Source organism: Xiphophorus hellerii, chromosome 3 (assembly GCF_003331165.1).
Source record: "Xiphophorus hellerii strain 12219 chromosome 3, Xiphophorus_hellerii-4.1, whole genome shotgun sequence".
Taxonomy (NCBI): domain Eukaryota; kingdom Metazoa; phylum Chordata; class Actinopteri; order Cyprinodontiformes; family Poeciliidae; genus Xiphophorus; species Xiphophorus hellerii.
This window is the reverse complement of record NC_045674.1, coordinates 16,648,064-16,668,037: the sequence shown is the minus strand read 5'-3', so window position 1 is coordinate 16,668,037 and position 19,974 is coordinate 16,648,064. Positions and strand designations below refer to the sequence as shown.

Below are 19,974 nucleotides of genomic sequence, written 5' to 3'. Positions count from 1 at the left end.
AGCGGATATAATGGCCCCACGTTGACTAAGAACTTAAACACACTCTGTTATGACTCATAAACTGTAAATCTGTATGTTTTAAACTGAGAAAAACTGCGTGTGGGCGTGTGTGGGCTTAGCGTTGTGTAGTTCCCCCCTGTTTATACCCAGCATGTCAGAGCTGTCTTCTGTCAAAAGCAGACACCTTCACAGTGATGGACAGCCAGGAAAAAAAACGCTCTGCACAAACGCACACTCTGGTTTCTTTACCTTCTCGTCTCAATAGCACCTATTGATGTGCTGGTTAGGGTCTGTGTGCATGTACAGGCTGCAGCGTGTTTGTGTGCCGCACACCTGTAGTGTTGCTGAAAGGTCTCAGGGAAGCGTCTGGATTCTTTGTTAAAGTCACTTTGGTTATATGAGGTAGAATATGAATAAAGACTAAATAATGTCAGCATCAGCATGAGTCGATACTCATACAGATGCACAATCACTTGGTCAGGACCTCAGCTGCTGATCGATGGTTTACTCTGAGTTATTGTCTTCCTATTAACAAGCCGAGCGCTCCCCGAGGAACTCGTATGAATAGCTAAATGAGACCACTCCAAACCTCTCAACGGGAACTTGTGTTGTTTTTACACCCTCCTTTGTTTGACTGCAGACACTGCATCTCAAAAAGCCTTTTTAGCCAAATTTGGACGCGCGGTGGGTGTTTCCAAAGCACTGCGTTTCTCATGAAACTATAACTGGCTGCATATGGCGGTCATGAATGTCCCACACATGGATTTGGATATTGACTCGTCCCTCTTGTGTCACTTTTCGGCCATATTATGATTTTCTGTTTTTTTTTTTTGCTTTTAAGATTATTCATAATCAATTTGCTTTATTCCAGCAGCAGCTGGAGCCTTTCAGGTTCACTTGAAAAATGTAAAGAAGGATCAGAACACAGTAGGTCGCAAAACTATTCAGAACTCTTGAACTTTTCCTCATGTTGTCATGCTACAACCATAAATACCAATGGATCTTATTGGGATTTTAGGAGATTGACGAACACAAAGTAGTCCAAAGAAAAGTAGAGTGGAAGAATAATAATGATGCAGGTTTTTTTTTTTACAAATAAAAAATTATAATAGGGCTTTTTTGTTTTTGAATTGAGCCCCACTTTATTCCGGCAACACTGCAAAGATCTTAATTCATATTCAATTCAATTCAGTTTATCTGTAGAGTACCAATTCACAAAACATGTCATATGTAGTATTCCAAAATATGCTAAAGGTCTGCAGGTAGAAAAAACATGCAATGGCAAGATTACAATCTATGTATGTCAAAATAACATTAATCATAATATCAGCGAAAATGCCCATGATAGTTATGGAGGAGATGCAGAACTCCGGTGAACTCAGGTGGAAATGTCTGTCAGCAGGAGAGTGTGAAAAAGAAGGCTATTTCTGAAAGAAGGCCCGACAGAAGCTCTGTTTTTGGTTTGCTTTAAAATCTGGCACAGCACATCACCATGGACACAGCATCCTCAAGTTAAACATGGCGGTAACATCATCATACTGCGAGAAAACTATTATTCAACTCAGACATAGCTGTCACAAACAAGTAACTCAGGCAAAACTGGAGAAAGGCCAGCATATGACTGGAGTGTAATGGTTAAAATCAAAGCACTTTCATTTGATAAAACGGCTTAGTCAAAGTTCGGACCTAAATCCAATTGAGAATCTGTGTCAAGGCTTGAGAATTACTGTTCAAAAACACTCTCCATCCAAGCTTAAGCTATTTTGCAAAGAATGGGCAAACATTGCTGTGTCTTTGAGTGCAAAGTGGCCAGAAATAAGCCCCAAAATACTTGCAGCTGTAACTTCAGCATAATAACAGTCTACAAATAAGTGACTCAGGGGGACTGAGTCCAAATCCATGGCACACTTTTCAGATTTTTTTATTTGTTTTAAAAAAAGATTTACCTTGTATCATTTCCCTCCTATTTCATAACAGTGGTCGAAGTTGTGTTAGTCAACATGCTGTAAAATACCTAAGTGGTTCTAGTTTAAAGTGGAAAAAAATGTGGAAAAATTTGAGGGAGGGAAAAATTTTCATGGTGCAAGAAAAGTTCAGACTACAAGGGGAAACAAAGTCTTTGTATCATGATTTTAACATCAAATCTAGTAAAACTCTTTGTAAAATGTCTGCTCTTTCTGCACATGTTTAATATTAGTAATTGAAAGCTGCATGCGTGTATGTGCACACTTCTGTCTGAGCAATCGTTGTTAATTAGAGATGTTTAGAGAAGCTTGTGGTTAATTTTGGTGAAGTGGCCGTAAAAACTCTCTGCCTCTCACGGAAGATCGCTTTCCATGACGCGGCACATGTTCCAAGCACTCACGCAGCGACATAATCACACACACACCTTTATGGTGCTGCATCTTCCATTTCTTTTCTACCTAACCCCCTTTTTCACACACAAAGATGTTCCCTGGGTTAGGTCCCTACCACCTCTTGGCGGAGCGTGAGAAAGCAAGAAGCATGACAAGTAATTGCCATGCTGCACGCAGTGTCTACATGAGCGCTGTTTATGAGGTGACCAGAGGGAGGAAGAGTGGAACGAGAAGAAAATAGAGCAGCAACCTGGAGGATTTTCATCATTTCTTTGACAATTTTCAAAAATTCCTGGTACTAAAAAGTGTTGAGTAGTGTAGAAAAGGTGGGGGAAAGGACTTTATGTCTAGTTCTGTTGTGTACAAAATAAACATCTGAGTTTAAAAATAAAAATCGCCAACCAGGTTCTTTAATGGTGGTATTTACATAAAAGCTTCATCCATCTGTCCATCCATTCATCCATCCTTCCATATACAGTACAGACCAAAAGTTTGGACACACCTAATTCAATGGGTTTTCTTTATTTTCTTGACTATTTATAAGTAAAGAAATCCCACTTATTAACCTGACAGGGCACACCTATGAAGTGAAAACCATTTCAGGTGACTACCTCTTGAAGCTCATCAAGAAAATGCAGAGTGTGTGCAAAGCAGTAATCACAGCGAACGGTTGCTACTTTGAAGAAACTAGAATATAATGGGTATTTTCAGTTGTTTTACACTTTTTTGTTTAGTGCATATTTCCACGTGTTATTCATAGTTTTGATGCCTTCAGTGTGAATCTACAATGTCAATAGTCATGAAAATAAAGGAAACTCATCGAATTAAAAGGTGTGTCCAAACTTTTGGTCTGTACTGTATAAAATAGAAAGCCAGTGATCAGAAGTTTCTTTGCTGATTTCTAATTTTCTTATTGATTTCGATTAGTTTTTTTTATAAGGACTAAACCACAGAAAAGAAAAATGCTGTTCTTTAATAGATTCAGTAGTTCTGTGTCCAGCACAAAGAGGTTCCAGGATTACCTCAGAGCATATGTCACTTACCTTCATCTGATTTCTAAGGTTGTTCAAAGTTAGTGGAAATGTAAATATTCTTTTCAGTATTTGACCTGTGATTGGGGATCTGACCCCTTAAAGGGAAAATTGCCAGATTCCTCTTTCTGATCGATTGATTGGTGCATCTCCAGTGTTAAATCAGATCTGTTTCTAGACACAGTGATGAAAATGTTTTGGAAAAACTCTCTCATTGTAACCAGGAGTTTGTGCCTCGAGCGTTTATGTGTTTAGGGGCAATAATTGATTTCTGTGTTTTGCCCCGCAGGGCTCATCCCCACTTCTCCCAACCCAACACACACACACAAACACATCCAGGCTTGCTGCAGTATTAATGAGACATGAATAAGACATGAAGAGAGACCCCCCTCCTACATGCTCACACAGGGTCCCCTCTCCCCAGCTGCTTCCTGTCTGCAGATTACCCAGCTTTCACTGGGTTCTGGTTAAGTGGGGCCAGGAAGAGATTTAACCCCCTCAGCAGGAGGAGACATCCAGCATCCATGTATCAATGTGCACAAACACACACACGCACACACACACACTTTACGCCTTCAGTTATTGGAATTTTTTTTGTGCGTCGAGGTATGTTTTAGGAATCTCAAATGGTTTAAAATGTATAAAAAATCCTGGTTTTGTAATTTAACAGATATCTTTAATCTGTAAATAATTAAAGCTGGAAAATCTGTTTTGGGTAAAAGTATTAAAAAAATTAAAAGAACTGCAGTAGTCTAGCCACATAAGTGTGTGCACTCTTAAACTAAATCTCTGCTGAAGCACCTTTACATTTAATTTCAGCGTTCAGTCTTCTTCTATTTAATAAAATATTTGCCCACTCTAGCTTCCTGATGTTCTCCTAATCTGTCAGATTGTGAAGACGTCTCTTGTTCACAGCCCCTGTTCTTATCATCCTACAGATTTTCTGTCAGATTAGGTCTAAAGATTAGAAAACTGTCATTTTCTCCTCTGAAGTTATTCTTTTGTTGGTTTGGATGTATACCTGCATTCACCACGATACTGAAAATATTAACTCCCACCTAAAGGTTTTGGATCAAAACTGACTGAGAGTAGGAATTGTTCATTTAATTCCATCCGTACTCATGATGCCACCACCCTCATCTGTCACGGTACGTGTTGTTTTCGAGATATGCAGTTTTGTTTTTGTGCCAAACATTTCTTTAAGAATTGTGTCCCAAAGTTTCCAGTTTGGTCTTAGCAGACTACAACTTACTCTTCGACAAAGTTTTTTTGGAAATTTGAGCCACATGGTATTGGTAGTTTTCTTTAGAAGAGCCGTCGTCGGTTCTTCATTCCTACAGGATGTCCTAAGATGACCCCTTGGTGGGAGACAGAAGAAATCTAGTTAAAGTAACATCGCTGTTGGACAAATTCAATTCAAATTCAAAAATACTTTATTGATCCCAAAGGGAAATTAAATAAATGTCTAAATGTAATAATGTGTTCTACACATGCATGAAGTTGTTGTTCAGCTGGAAAGCTCCTTTAGTGACAGACTGCTGCATCCTAGGTGCACAAAGGAGCGTTATTGCAGATCCTTCCCAGCTACTGTTAAGACTTTATAACCATCACTTTACATCCTTTCTGTTATTTGCACATCCTTCCTGATTTTTATAATTTCTTATAAATGGTTTATATGTACAAATATACATATCTTGTATACTTTCTAAATTTATTCTACTCATTTCTTTTAATTTGATTATGCTATTCTTGATAATTGTACAATATTATTTGTTTATTTGTGTTATGCTTTTAATTTGCCTCTTCTAATTTTGCTTTTTCAGTGACCAGTTTCCATTTTGTCTTATCTTCAACTTGGAGAAATGTCCAGATTTAGTGTTTTTTGCCAATCCCTGAGGAATTGTTTATTTTCCTCTCCTGGCTGATACCTTTGTACAGAGATATTATGTTGATTCTTTAGAATCTTGCTGTGAACCTTGGTTTTAGCTGAAGGATCTAATTGAGAAAATGCCGGGTATATTCTACCAGGACAGCTGAACATTATTTTATTTTTTTTAGATTTGCTATGATTGACCATACCTGTGAACTGAGTAAGACCAAATGGTAAAAATCTGATCAGAAACTGTTTCAATTAATTATATATGTAGTAGTAGTATTAGTTTTAATTTAATTGTTGCCTCACTAACACATAAGATTTTTACAGCAGTGTCAGGAGTGATTTTTAAATCTACTGTCGAATATTCTGTGGCTTTTATTTCATTTGGACTACAGAAAAAATGCAAATCAAGCTCTTCACCTCCAGGTTTGCTAAATCGCTGTATTTCCTCTAAAATTTCTGTCATTTTTACTCTCCTAAGTTTGTCTTATTTAATGCAAGCCATCTTTATAGAGAGCTATTGGTGTTGCTCAGAGCAAGGAGGACAGACAGGAAGCTGTCTCGGCTCATTATGTTGCCCACTTGATAAGTAAGCGTATGTTGCTTTAGGTTGAGTTGTGACCTTCAGTGTGTTTTTGTTGCAGGCCTCAGTGACGTCCAGCCCAGGATCAGCTTCCCCCGGCTCGCAGGTTCATGCGGCAGCTGTCAACGGAGATAGAAGTGCCCTCGTCAAACTCATCACAGGTCAGACACACGCTGGCGTTCATCAGTAGCTCCCTCTGCTACAGTACGCTCTAACAGTATTGGCACACTTGCTGAAGATGAGTAAAAAGCCTTAAACATGGGCGTGCCGTGGTGGCGTAGTGGTTAGCTCGACCCATGTTTGGAGGCCTTGAGTCCTCGACGCGGCCATCGCGGGTTCAACTCCCGGACCCGACGATATTTGCCGCATGTCTTCCCCCCTCTCCTTCCTCCTTTCCTGTCAGCCTACTTTCATATAAGGGACACTAGAGCCCACAAAAGACCCCCTGGAGGGGTAAAAAAAAAAAAAAAAAAGCCTTAACATGACAATTGAAGAATGTATAACAGTCCAACATTTAATTTGGGTACATTTTAAAATTCAGCACTTGGTCTTATGTAATAACATGTAGAGAAAGGAGCGAGGGGTTTATTTATACAATCTGTGTAGATCAGCAACATTTTTAGTCCATTTTCTCCTCATTCCTACAAAATAAAATTTAAGCCACAAATGTAATACATAGAAACATACTTTGTATATTGTGACATTCAACATGTCACAATCATTTAATTTCTACTTCTAAATAAAATAGACCCTACAAAAGAGAAAAATATACTTGATTGAGTACAAGGCGAGTTGAGTTCACATTTCTGAAACAAAGCACACAGCCTCCTTATTTAAAATCTATCAAATCAAGAAGAGTAACTGCAGAAAGTAGCATGTCCTATTGCTTTTATATTTAAATGCATTGCTTGTATTTCTGTAATTATGTATGCTAATGTTATTAAGAGACTCTGTGGGTCCATGGTTTCTATATTACTGGATCTCGATAGAGGACAGTTGATTTTCTATCTGGAGAACAAATCAAACATTTTCCGTTTCGTGGTGGAGGTGACCAGATTTTTTTTTTTAAATGTCAACGTTTCAAATAGTTCACACAGTAACAACCACTGTGATAAGGTTCTTCAGGCCTTTGTGAGGGAGACCAGTTAAATTCAATTTATTTACATAGCGACAATTCACAACAAATGTCATCTTGAGGCACTTTGCAAAGAAAATAATCTCAGTTTAATCACACATGCATTCTGATTGCAGTTAATAATCAGTACATTACACTCAGTTAATTATTAAAAGCAGTTTTAAAAGTTTCTGTCTCAGGAAATCTCATTGCATCAAGTAAGTGACTTGCATCAATCCTCCAGACGGATTCTCAGCCCAAAGCATCACACATCCTCTACCATACTTAACAGTAACAGTGAGCAGGAGATGTTTCACTGCAGCTTGTTGGCTCAGTTAGTCTCAACTAAATAAAACAGACAGTTCCAGTTGAGTTTAGCAAGTGGCATGTTTTTAAATTTGTGTTGGTTTGGGAGAAAAAGGCTCATCCAGCCATGTTTGTCAAAGTCTCAGTTGTATAAAACGTTAAAATATTTTTTAAAATGTTCTTGTTTCTTGATTTATCCTGGTATTTCCCATTTTGAAGAGCAGAAGAGAACGATGAGCCTCTTTATCATATTATTTACCAGAGAATTAATAATTAAAGTTTTAAGATTAACCTAAAAGTGGAAAATAAATAAATAAATAAATAAATATATATATATATATATATATATATATATATATATTGTATATATACAGTATATATATATATACAGTATATATATATATATATATATATATATGAAAAACATAGTTTATTCACATTGTTTATACGATTTTAGTGAGTAGATGTGAAGAGAAGCTGGTTGTGAAGGAAAACAGACGTTTTAGTTCATTTGAACTTTGACAAGGAGCAGAAATGAGTCAATTTGTAAAACTTATTCTTTCAAACGCAGAATAACTAACTCTGACTGTGCGTGTGTAGCGGAGCCCCAGTTGAGGGACCATGAGGACCAGTTTGGCCGCACCCCCTTGATGTACTGTGTGCTGGCCGACCGGCTACACTGCGCTGATGTTCTGCTGAAGGCCGGCGCCCTGGTCAACAAGACGGACCACAGCCAGAGGAGCGCTCTGCACCTGGCAGCACAGAAGGTACCGACTCCCACAGACGCACAGTGGAGCACACTCAAGCATTTACCCTTTTATGCATCGTTTGTTCTGTATAAATTTTCTAAAACATATGGCAAAAAAAGCTGCCCATCAAAATCAAAGTGAAGTTAAATGAGCTCAAGTGGGGAGCTAGTGCCCCCTAGTGGCTGCCACCAAAGCCTGAGAGTTTATGTGGGGTATTATTGATTAATATATAATGATTAAGGACAAACACTGCAGCTGTGAGTTTTTACACTGCACAAAACCTTACAAAGTATTTTTAAATAGTGCAAATATCTTGAAATAACTTACAAGTAACTTTTCAGCAAGAACTAGGAACTTGTTTTAAGTCAATAATTCCTTAATATTGATGAAAAAGTACTAGTATAAGTGAAATAATCTGCCAGTGAAAAAAGATATTTTACTCTTATTATATGGAAAAAATGTCTTGTACCGCTTCATCAATATTCAAGCTCCTATTTATTGCTGAAAACTCACTTGTTAGTTAGTTTTGTCTTATTTCAAGTGCACCAAGATATTTGCACTAGAAACTAGACCAAAAATACTTTTGTGTTTTTGCAGTGTAACTCATGCTTTTATATGTAAAGAGTTATTCCGCATCATGCTTAAGAGACAAACAGGAACATGCTCTTTTGTAACACAGCTACATGTGACAATAATACTAATGGTGCTACTTTTGATGCAGGATCATCATATCGTTAAGAAGAGATGGGAGGTAATAGGTTATTGGGTAGGATCTCAGCGATGGGAAGTGTGTGTGTGTGTGTGTGTGCGTGTGTGTGAGTTGGGGGATGCAAGTGATGGGAAGCCCTGTCTCTTTGACATCTGATCAATAAGTGGCTGAGACAGCAAGAGAGACCAGGGATTACTGATCTAATTGGACTGAGAATGGAGAGGACAGGATTACACACACACACACAACCACGCGCGCGCATCTACCCACACAAACACACACGCTCTCCTCCACAGTCGAGATGCATCCTCACACACAAGATAGATCTGTCAGACTGTGGCTTTGCATCCTCAGAAAGGCAAATATACAAAAGCGCAGCCACACGTGCGCACGGCATGGACATGCCGCCGTCGCCTGAGCTCTCCGCTGCGATGCATCACCCAGGGGGCCCGGTAGTTAAAGAGGCCAGGAGTGAGGGTGATAATGATGTGGAGGGGGATGACAGGCAGACGTGGCCGCTGTTTACTGTTTAACAGCTCATCACAAGCGCTCAGTAGCGAGGCAGGAGGAAGGGGACGGAGATGGATGACCTGCGGATTGAAGCAGGCACCACTGAAAAAGCCCTGTGTGTGTGTGAGTGTGTGTGACACCGCTGCCGGTTCATGACTGCCATTGAGAAGAATGGCTGATTTCTGAAATTCCCATCAGCACGGTTCACCCTGGTGGTGTGTTTGCAGGGCAATGTGCGTTTCCTGAAGTTGCTGCTGTCCAGGCGTGCCAACTGTCTGCAGAAGGATTTGGAGGGCATGACCCCCCTCCACCTGGCCACTCGACACCCGTCTCCCAAAGCCCTCGCCCTGCTGCTCAAACACATCGGGCCTGGAGAGGTGGACACGCAGGACAAAAATAAGGTTCTATAATCCAGACACACACACGCAAGCAAAACTATTCATCCGCCTCTATTTCACGTTACATCCATAAACTTCAGCGCATTTTATCAGGATTTGATGCCCTAGACCAGCGACTTGCAACCTGTGGTTCCTACAAAACCAAAAAGGAATTGATTATGGCTGAAGCAACTTGTCAATTCAGGAGTTTTTCAGCACGTTCATGTGCAGAATGTGCTTTGAATATCTACAATAGACTTTTTAAAATAACTATATTCAAACTAGGCTATCTGTCTTTCTTAATTTTTCATATTTATAGAAAAGGCTCACGTCATTGCACATTTTTTTTCTTTTGTAATAAAGGATCCATTTTATTCTGAATATAGAAATATATTCTAGTGTATTTTTTTTTAATAATAAAACATTTTATGTAGTACATATTTCAAAAATCATTTGTTGCGGTCCTAGGCGAGTTTTATTTTGTAGTAGCGAGGGAAAAAGTGGCTCTCTGAATGGAAAACGTTGCCAACCCCTCCTGCGCTAGACCAAAACAAATAAAATTAAAGTTTAAAGAAAATAAAAGTTTTACAGTCATAATCTGAATAGTGTGGGTTGCATCTGTATGCAGAGCCCTTTGCTCTCATATTGTCCACAAATTCAGAGTTGATTCGTCCTGTTGAAATGTGATTATGAACCCAGCTGTTGAGCAGATTGTTAGAAGAGCATCATGAAGACAAAGAAACACAGCAGACAGGTTAGGAAGAAAGTTATGGAGAAGAGTTTAAAGAAGAGTTAGATTATGAAACAATAACCCAACATCTCATAAAGCATTGTTTCATCCATAATCTGGTGAGGGCACAATGCCCAACCGACCAAGACACCAAAACACCTAAACTAACAACCTGTGCAAAGAGAGCCTTAATCAGAGAAGAAGCCAAGATGCCCATTGTAACTGTGGCGGAGCTGCAGAGATCCACAGTTTAGATAGAACAGCCTGCAGAAAGATAAACTACCAATCAGTTGCTCTGTGAATTTGGCTGTTGGGGAAGTGTGGCAAGAGGGAACTCAGTTTTGAAAGAAGGCAATAGCGAGTTCTGTTTGCAGTTTCTCAGAAGCAATGCAGGGGAAACAGCAAACATGTCGAAGAAGCTGCTCTGCTCACATGAAAGTAGATTTAATGGCATACATGCAAAGTGCTGTGTGGAGTTGTAATACTCCCCATCAACTCCAATCGAAACAGAAACAACTTTTTGTTTTTGTAAAGTGCCTCAAGACGGCATTTGTTGTAAATTGGCTCAACGTAAGTAAACTGAATTGAATTGAACTCAGTTATGTCTTGTACAATCCTGGAGAAAAATACAAGAGATGAGCCTGAACGCAGGTTATTCTTCCATCAGGACAACCATCCTAAAAATCCAGAAAAAAGCTACAACTGGATAGTTTAGATCAAAGCGTATTCATGCATTTGAACGGCCCAGTCCAATTAGGAATCTGCGGCAAGACAGGGAAAATAGACAAATAGTCATCCAACCTGACAGAGGTTGAGCTGTTAAGCTAGAAAGAATGGGAACAGATTTTAGTCCCTAGATGTTCATAGCTGGTTAAAAAAATACCTCAAAAGTTGCTGCTGCAGATGTAGCAAACCGAAGTGTTGACTCAGTGGGATGAAGAAATCGTAGATGCATGAAATAGTAGATGCATGCAAAACCTTTCAGAATTTTATTTGGGAAAAAATTAGATAACTATTTAGAATTTTTCCTGCCCTTCATGTTTACCCACTCCTCTGTGTTTGTCCATGACATAAAATCTCAATGACATACTCTGAAGTGTGTGGCTGTAGTAGAATAAAATGTCAAAAGTTCAAGCGGTAGGAATACTTTTTCACTGTAATTTCTCAATTAGAAAGCAGCCAGTCCAGGCGTCTGACCAATAACCTGCAGAGAGATAACAGACCGGCTCAGGATAGTTTCCTTGAAACGCGCTCGCACACAACGGCAAGCGATGCAACAATCTGCGTCTTTGTTCTGTGTTTTCCTGATAAGACCACAAACACACTGTCCTCTCTGTCTGAAGGAGCTGATGTGTATCTGACATCAGTATTTAGTTTTGTAATAATCCAATATGCATCATCGCGTCAGATGACAGTGGTTTCAGCAGATCTCAGAATAGCTCAGCAGCCGTCATGGAGTCAATATCTGGGTTAGGATCTCTGGGCCGCTGTGGGGCCTTCAATACAAGCTTTGTGTTGCACGTTCCTTCATATTTCCTGACCGTGTCATAGTGGAGTAATTTTCTGAACGTAAGTGGAAACCTCAGCCCCACAGCAATCCCTCTGTCTCCTCCAGCCTCATTCATCCATCTTTGTCTATCGCCTTTTTTTTTTTTTTTGTCTGTTTACAGCAAACCGCTCTTCACTGGTCAGCATTTTATAACCGACGGGAGCACGTCCGCCTTCTCATCAAGCACGATTCCAACATCGGCATCCCGGACAGCGAGGGCAAGATTCCTCTGCACTGGGCTGCACACAGTCAGGAGGCCAGCGCCACGCAAACTGTCCGCTGCATACTGGTACACACTAACACAAACACACTCACACACACACACGTCTAAATCTGCCATCCTCACTCATCAGTCTGCATGTCTGTGTAAAGGAAGCAGCGCCCACTGAGTCCCTGCTGAACTGGCAGGACTATGAGGGTCGGACGCCTTTGCACTTTGCTGTTGCCGACGGAAACGAGGCAGTGGTTGAGGTGTTAACGTCTTATGAGGGTTGCAATGTCACGGCTTACGATAACCTCTTCAGAACGCCGCTGCACTGGGCGGCGCTGCTGGGTGAGTGGAAACACGTGGGCCGCACAGGTTCCCCGTCACTCAAAGTATTTTCCAGATCTGGATAAGTCGGCAAACCGAATAAGAGTTTGAAAGAATCCAATATTTCTATGTATTTTCCAGGCCTTATTACCAATACTGTTGTATAAAAATCGTCCTTCTCTCTCCTTTCTTCTATGTAACCTGTTCTTCTTCCTTGTGTCCTTATTGCAAATTTTTTGCTCAGGTCCCTCTTGAAAATGAGATCTAGATCTCAACGGGGTTTACCTGATTAAATAAAGGAATATATATTTCCTCCCTCCTTTGTGTCTTTCCTATCTTGCTCAATTCCTAGCTCCCTTCCACCTTTGTGGAGTTCCTTAAATGTGTCCTTTCCTTATCTCCTTGTGTTCTTCCCTTCCTCGTTACTTTCTGCCCTTCTTCCTGTCACCCTTATTTGTCTCCTTTCTTCCTTCCTTGTATCATTCCCTCCTGCCTTGTGTCCTTCCATCTTTTCTTTTATGTGTCATTCATATATTCCTCCTTTGTGCCCATCCTTCATTTTATATTTCTTCCTGGTGTTCTTTCCTTCCTCCTTTGTGTTGTTTCTTAAATGTATCCTTTCTTCCTTTCCTTGTGTTTTCCTTCCTGGTCTATATCCATCCTTCCTTAATCATGTCTTTCTGTCCTTCTTTCTGTCATCCTTAGTTGTCTTCTTTCTATTTTCCCTTCTTCCTTCCTCTTATTCATCTGTCTCTCTGTCCTTCCATACCTCATGTCCGTCCTCCCTTTTTTCTTTGATTAATTTCTTGTTTTCTTCCTTTCCTTCCTTGTGTCCTCCATTCTCTCCTTTCTTTCCTTTTCATTATCAATATCAGCCAAAAAAATCATGGCGAACTTTATTATTTCATATTTTAAACTAAACACAAAAGATGGAGAAATTTTTACATGGAAAACATGAAGGAAGCCTGAAGATGCCACTACAAGCTGTGACTGTGTTTAGCAGTAATGTTCCGAATATACAAATATGATGTTTAGTGACACAAAAGGTAAAGGGTCAAGTAGAAAATGCACACAATTCTGATAAAAAGACATATTTGTGTTCAACAAAATATAAATCTAAGACAATATAGACCTCAGTGGTGTTCTCCTGGGTTTAATAGATGCAAAAAGTGTAATAAAAAAAGCATAAATGCATTCAACCTGAATTCAGATTACTTGACTTCACACCTGCCAAAATTTAATGAATGTTTTTAACATGGAATAAATCTCAGCTAGTCCTTTAGTTAAAGAAGAGAGAGATCAGAAATGATCAAAGATCTCACTACATAAAGGTATCAGTCAGGAGAAGAGTATATGGTCCATATGTAAAGTGGCACAGTGGAGACATTATAGAAACTGGACATTTCCCAGAACTGATGAAACGTCAAGACAGAAGCCGGTCAGCGATGCTTCTAAGAAACTGAAGGAGCTGCATGAATTTCTCACAAGGACTGATTGTGTTCCTCATGTGACAATAATCTCATATAATCTCCATATATCTGGACTCAGGAGTAGTGTTGCTAGACAGAAGCCTTTTCATAAAGAACTAGCAAAAACCTTCCAGTGGGGGTATGTGTGTTAGGCTCTGATGAAACAAATTTTGATCATTTTGTACATTTCCATGAAGGAAGATCCAAAAACAACACAAAAACGGAAACTCTGGCAGCATTATGATCCAGGGTTCCCTTTGTTCACGTGAAACTGAGGTCTATTTCAGGGTGGAGGAAAGATTGAATCAGTCAGTTTTGGCCACAGGAAGCTGAAGATGAAGAGGGATTTTTTTTTTAAAGCTGCAGGTTTTTCTGAAGATAAATGTGGAGAACAAATTTTTTTAAATATTTTCCCCTGTCCTGACTAGCTTGTTTTCAGTTTTGTTGTAAAGGATGAATGTGCCACTAAGCGTGGACAATGTTTTGAAATTATCTCAACTTTTGTGCCGTTTTACTAGGAATGTTCACACTTTGGAGATCCACTGTTAATAAGAGTTTTAATGATTTGTGTGACACTGTGGTTCAGCCATCAGTTCCTCAGATTCATGTCTCTACCTCTCCAACTTTATCTCCTCCTCATGTGAAAACTGATTTTTTTTGTTTTTAGGACATGCAAAAATTGTCCATCTGCTGCTGGAGAGAAACACGTCTGGGACGATTCCTTCAGACAGCCAAGGAGCGACGCCGCTGCATTATGGGGCTCAGAACAACAACGCTGTGAGTTTTCTAGTACTTTAGCCAAATTAGCTGAGTTAAATCTTTGCCAACAAAGGCAAATTGTTATCCTCTGTTGCCTCTTGTGTCATAACGAGTCCATTTAACACCGTTAATAGACTGCCGCTGTCTTTCTCTGCGCTTGAAGGAGACAGTCGGCGTGTTTCTGTCTCACCCGTCTGTGAAAGACGAGCCCGACCTGGAGGGCCGAACGGCCTTCATGTGGGCCGCCGGGAAGGGAAGCGATGAAGTCATCCGCACCATGCTCACCCTCGTCCCCCGCATCGACATCAACATGGCCGACAAGTATGGCGGCACCGGTGAGAAACTGTATTGATAATAACGGGGTTGACAAAAAAGCAAAATCAGTATCATGAACATAGAGCGTAGAACAAAAACAATAATGCCAACATAAATATATAGAAATGTGTACAGTGCATAAAAAACAAACAAATAAGAACTTGTCTAAATGGCTTTAATGTTTTTTAATAAGTGTTCCTCTTTAAATATTGAGAATCAAAGTTTAATTTATGTCTACAATACTTTGGAACTAATAAAATTAGGTTGATAATATATGATTGGTTTGTTTTATTTGGGGAATAAGAGGAGAATCCAAACAACTTATTTACAGAAGTGAGGGAAAAGTTATTAAATGTACACATATCTTGCCAGAAAATATGAGAAAGGACAGGACCAGCAAAAATGACAGAGATCTTCTTCTTAGAGTTGTCAGAATGACAAGTTCATGCACTGTAAAACATTTGAGCCGCTTTTAGTTGTGTCTACTGTCTTCAAGTCAAATAAATTTAGCGAGTTTTAGATTTTGAACCTAAATGTGTGAGTTTGTGAAAGACAAACTTACAGTTAAGTTAACTTTTTATTAATTTTGTCAAACCTCCAAGAATTGAATTAGCACTTACTGTAGGTTAGCACTTAAAAAATTTAAAGGATAAAAAGACAGGAGTGGGAACTATTTCCCAGAATGCTTAGCGGCATATTTGTATCCTGTGTTGCTAGTGAGTGAGATGGAAGTGTGTTACATTGATCTGACTCTTGCGTGTTGGTTTCAAGTTAAACCACCTTCAAATGTTTTACAGTGCGTCAATGTGCTTTATGTAAAAACTTGCAGGGATAAAACTTTAAAAGATACTTATTAATAATCAAATATTTAGACAGAAGACATCAGATTTTTCTCCCAGTTCAGGTCTGACTCAAGGTTATTCCAATAAGAGATCACATTTGGAACAGAGACAATGTGTTTCATTAATAAGGCATGTATATCCCAGTTGTTTTTTCACCCTGCTGACTAGAGCCAGCAGGGTCCAGACATGGAGGAGTCAGTGCAGAAGTTATAGAGGACTTAAGAAGCATTATAACACCAGACGGGATAGCATCAAGGAAAACACAGAACTGGGTCAAACCGAGTTCTGTTAGGCCTCCCCTTTGACATACATGACATACTGTGTATGCACATAATCTCCATGGCAACATCGCATTGGTATAACCATCTGGGAATAGTTTATCCATGCTGGAGTCATGCTAAACGAAGGGTGACAGAACTGACTGGAGCCTGAATCACTGAATCACGCTCTTGACTCGATACAGTGAACAGGAGGAAGTGATTAACAAATCTCGAAGGTGTTTAATGTGTCAATTAAAAGACCTTCAAATCATTGTTGTCCAAACAGCGCTCCATGCGGCCTCCCTGTCAGGCCACGTGAGCACGGTGAAGCTGCTGCTGGAGAAGGGAGCGACAGTCGACTCTCTGGACGTCATGAAGCACACGCCGCTATTTCGTGCCTGTGAGATGGGATACAAAGATGTTATCCTCACGCTCATCAAAGGTGGGCATGATTCTTACATGTTGGCAAACGTAGTTTTATGGCATTGTGGAAACTGTATTTATACTTCTCTAACTTTTCCGCATTTTGGCACATCACAACCACGAAAATCGTTGTGTCTTATTTTGATTTTATACCAGGAGTGGGCGATATGGACTTAAAGTTTAATCACAATAGCTTGCGGTATTATTGTAAAAGCAATAATATCGCATTTTTAAGTAACTGTATGACAATGACTTTGTGTCACTGCAATTAAATCCCCCCAAACACAAGTGATGCTCTGGAAAATCCTTCCCATTTGTAACTTGCCTCTTTAGGAGATCAGTCACATAAAAAGTCTGATTTGTGTGATTAAATTATACATGGCAACTGTATTTTCAAATGTATTGGTATTTATTGATGCTTTAATTGAACAGTGGACAAAAATAGTAAAAGTGTAAATTTTTCAATCCGTTCAGTTTTCTCTGTTCCTGTTTATACTTTTTGAACTATTATGTTATGTTTTTGCTGCTGACTTGCTAAACAAAGTCATGGACCTCCGGCTAAATAGCTTTGCAAATCCGCCATTTTTATTTCTCACAAAGATTTTGTAGTCCAAGTTACGGTTTGTTTACTAACGTAAACCTCAGAAGTGCTGTATTTAGTTTTTTATGTTTGTCTTTATACTGAGATTAAGTTACATTCATGTAGTTTATGAATATAGTTTATTAAACTGAGTTTTATTTAGGGAGTCAATGGGGCTGAACACATATGCATACTACACTTTTAGGATACCTGATGCCGTATCTTAATATTGAAAACCATGTATCCCTTTCCTTCCTCTTTACAATTAGGCACCACTTTGAGTTAATCTACTACATGAACGGCCAATAAAATGCTCTGAGGTTTGTGCTTTAACGCGGATCCCTGCAGGGCACCCAGTCTGTCTGTATTTGTCACTGTGGAAAACATAACTACTTTGTTCCTTTATTAGCTTTGTTGTTCTTTATATTTCCAAAACAAATAAATGTAGGTTCTGCTTGTGTAGAGCTGGTTGATGTGGACGGTCACACTGCTCTCCACTGGGCAGCTCTGGGGGGGAACGCCGAGGTCTGCCAGATACTGATGGAGAACGGGATCAGTCCCAACGTCCAGGTACTGATATAAATATTTCATGAAAATTAAAAGAGGACTTAAGAGTTTTTTTTTCTTTTGTCACTTTTTAAGTGCACGGTGGCACAGTTGGTAGCTCTGCTGCCTCGCAGCAACAATGTCCTGGTTTCGAATCCCATCCTGGGGTCTCTGCATGATGGATTAATTGGGTTTTATTATATTTGAGATAAGGTTTCATCTGCTTTTATCCTCTAATTTAAAGGGCAAAAGTAAGAAAACTCTTCACTTATTGAGGATTAGCCATCTGTCTTTATTTGAAAGTAAATGACCTTGATTAGAGTCATTTAAGCTTCCCATGATTCAGACTTTCTCGTAATCTTGTAAAGTGATCTTGAGTAATGGGTCATAGTGGCTTTCTTTGGATTTTGGCAGCTATTTTAACCTATTTATGTGCACCTTGTGTAGCTAACCATGATGGTAGATGCTACGGTGGATGCTTAGAAACTTGAGGAGAAAAGAAACAGACTGGGTTAAAAAAATTGATCTGCACTATTTTGTAGAAGTCATGGAAATGACTTATCTTTTTGTTTATGCCAAATTTTATACAAACTACGTTTAATATTTTCTGTTAAAGAATATAATTTTTAGCATTTATAAGAAAATAAGAAATAGTAACCATGTAGGTTTTGACAGCCTGTTACATTTAGACACTAATAGTTTATCTCTTGGGCTTTGGACCCTTTGATAAAGCCTTCAGAGTCAGAAGGCCTATCAAATGAAAAATAAAGCCTTTTTCTAATTTAAAACTTTGTTGACTGATACTTTATTTCTGTTTTAAACGGGCCATAAACTGGAAAGGAAAGAGTGAGAAGGAAGTTCAGATACGTAAATATTGCTAAAAACCTTCAAAAAGCGTAAAGTTTTGTTGATCAATCACAAGAACGCCTGGCTTTTCTAAAGGTTTGAGTCGAAGTATAGAATGAGACGTTTCTTTGTCTCGATGTGTGTCCGGCTGCAGGATCATGCAGGACGCACTCCGTTGCAGTGTGCTGCATATGGTGGTTACATCACATGCATGGCGGTTCTGATGGAAAACAACGCTGACCCAAATATACAGGACAAGGAGGTGAAGATACGCTTGCACATGTGTTTGATTTGGGTTAAAAGAAGGTCATATGAACCGAGTTTCTTCTTTGTGGGAGCACAGGGGCGGACTGCGCTTCACTGGTCCTGCAACAACGGGTACCTGGATGCTGTGAAGCTGCTCCTGGGCTACAACGCCTTCCCCAACCAGATGGAGCACACCGAGGAGAGGTGAGGAGGGAGGCGTTGGAGCCGAGGCCAGGCAGACGGCTATATGACTAACGCTGCTTCTGTTGCTCAGATATACGCCTCTGGACTACGCTTTACTGGGGGGGCACAGTGAGGTGACCCAGTTCATGCTGGAGCACGGCGCTCTGTCCATCGCCGCCATCCAGGACATCGCCGCTGCCACCATCCAGGCCGTCTATAAGGGTTACACCGTCCGAAAGGCCTTCAGGGAGAGGAAGCAGCTCCTCATGCGACACGAGCAGCTGCGCAAGGATGCAGCCAAGTGAGAGAGGAGCACACAGCAACACACACTTAGCATATTTGAAGATACTTTCTCTCTGAGCAGCCCCCACCTGTACACTGATTCCTAACTATTGATGCAGTTTCATCATCCCTTGTGTCAACCTTAACACAAAATCAACTGGAAATCCATTCATCTTTCTATGTATTTGTTGACTCTTCCAGAGGACGGTGTCTCTTCCTGCCTATTTGTCCCTCATTGTAGTTTTAGTCTTTGTTTTCCGTCTCCTCATCGGTCTCTTTTTCCGTCATAGGTAAACAGATGAATCTTCTCTCTGTCTCTGGCCTCCAGTTTGCTCTTCATTGGTTATTTGCTCACCAGTCTCACCTTTGTATTAATTAGTAGATTTGTTTTTTTTTCAAACAGGGAACAAATTATTATTCTTTTGATTTCCTCACTTCATAAATGTATTAATGAAGTGAGGAAATTTAAATGTGTAGTTTAAGCACTTATGGTTTACAGGTAGATGTTTCTTTTAGCTGTGCTCACTCTGTTGCTGAACGATTACAGAGAAATTAAATAGTGGTTAGAAGGAAAGAGGTAATTGTAAAGTAGAAGTAAAATGATTGAGCCCCCTGTACTTTGGTGCTGCTCGATAAAGCCCAGTTACACCAATTCTCTTCAGGAGACACCTTATACTAAATCAAAGTCCACCTGTGAATACTGTATGAAAGTCTCAAATGTTTGTTAGAACATGAAGATGTAGAAACCCAGCAGGCAATTAAGGAAAAATTTAAACCTGTAGGCTGTAAAACAATATTCA

At 39.7% G+C, this 19,974-nt stretch overlaps 1 protein-coding gene across 4 annotated transcripts in view; it reads left to right on the top strand.

Moving 5' to 3' along the window:
• Positions 1 to 19,974, top strand: part of invs (inversin) — a 35,588-nt gene that overhangs the window by 4,283 nt on the left and 11,331 nt on the right. For all 4 annotated transcript variants that reach the window (XR_004338784.1, XR_004338783.1, XM_032559195.1 and 1 more), the window contains exons 3-14: positions 5,909 to 6,008; positions 7,868 to 8,034; positions 9,463 to 9,636; positions 12,013 to 12,180; positions 12,264 to 12,444; positions 14,560 to 14,669; positions 14,815 to 14,986; positions 16,355 to 16,510; positions 17,520 to 17,641; positions 18,618 to 18,725; positions 18,807 to 18,913; positions 18,984 to 19,193. Coding sequence is in view for 2 of the 4 variants with exons in the window: in XM_032559195.1 (XP_032415086.1) it covers positions 5,909 to 6,008; positions 7,868 to 8,034; positions 9,463 to 9,636; positions 12,013 to 12,180; positions 12,264 to 12,444; positions 14,560 to 14,669; positions 14,815 to 14,986; positions 16,355 to 16,510; positions 17,520 to 17,641; positions 18,618 to 18,725; positions 18,807 to 18,913; positions 18,984 to 19,193 (1,775 nt within the window). In the remaining 2 variants the exon portion in view is untranslated. The remainder of the gene's footprint in view (positions 1 to 5,908; positions 6,009 to 7,867; positions 8,035 to 9,462; positions 9,637 to 12,012; positions 12,181 to 12,263; positions 12,445 to 14,559; positions 14,670 to 14,814; positions 14,987 to 16,354; positions 16,511 to 17,519; positions 17,642 to 18,617; positions 18,726 to 18,806; positions 18,914 to 18,983; positions 19,194 to 19,974) is intronic.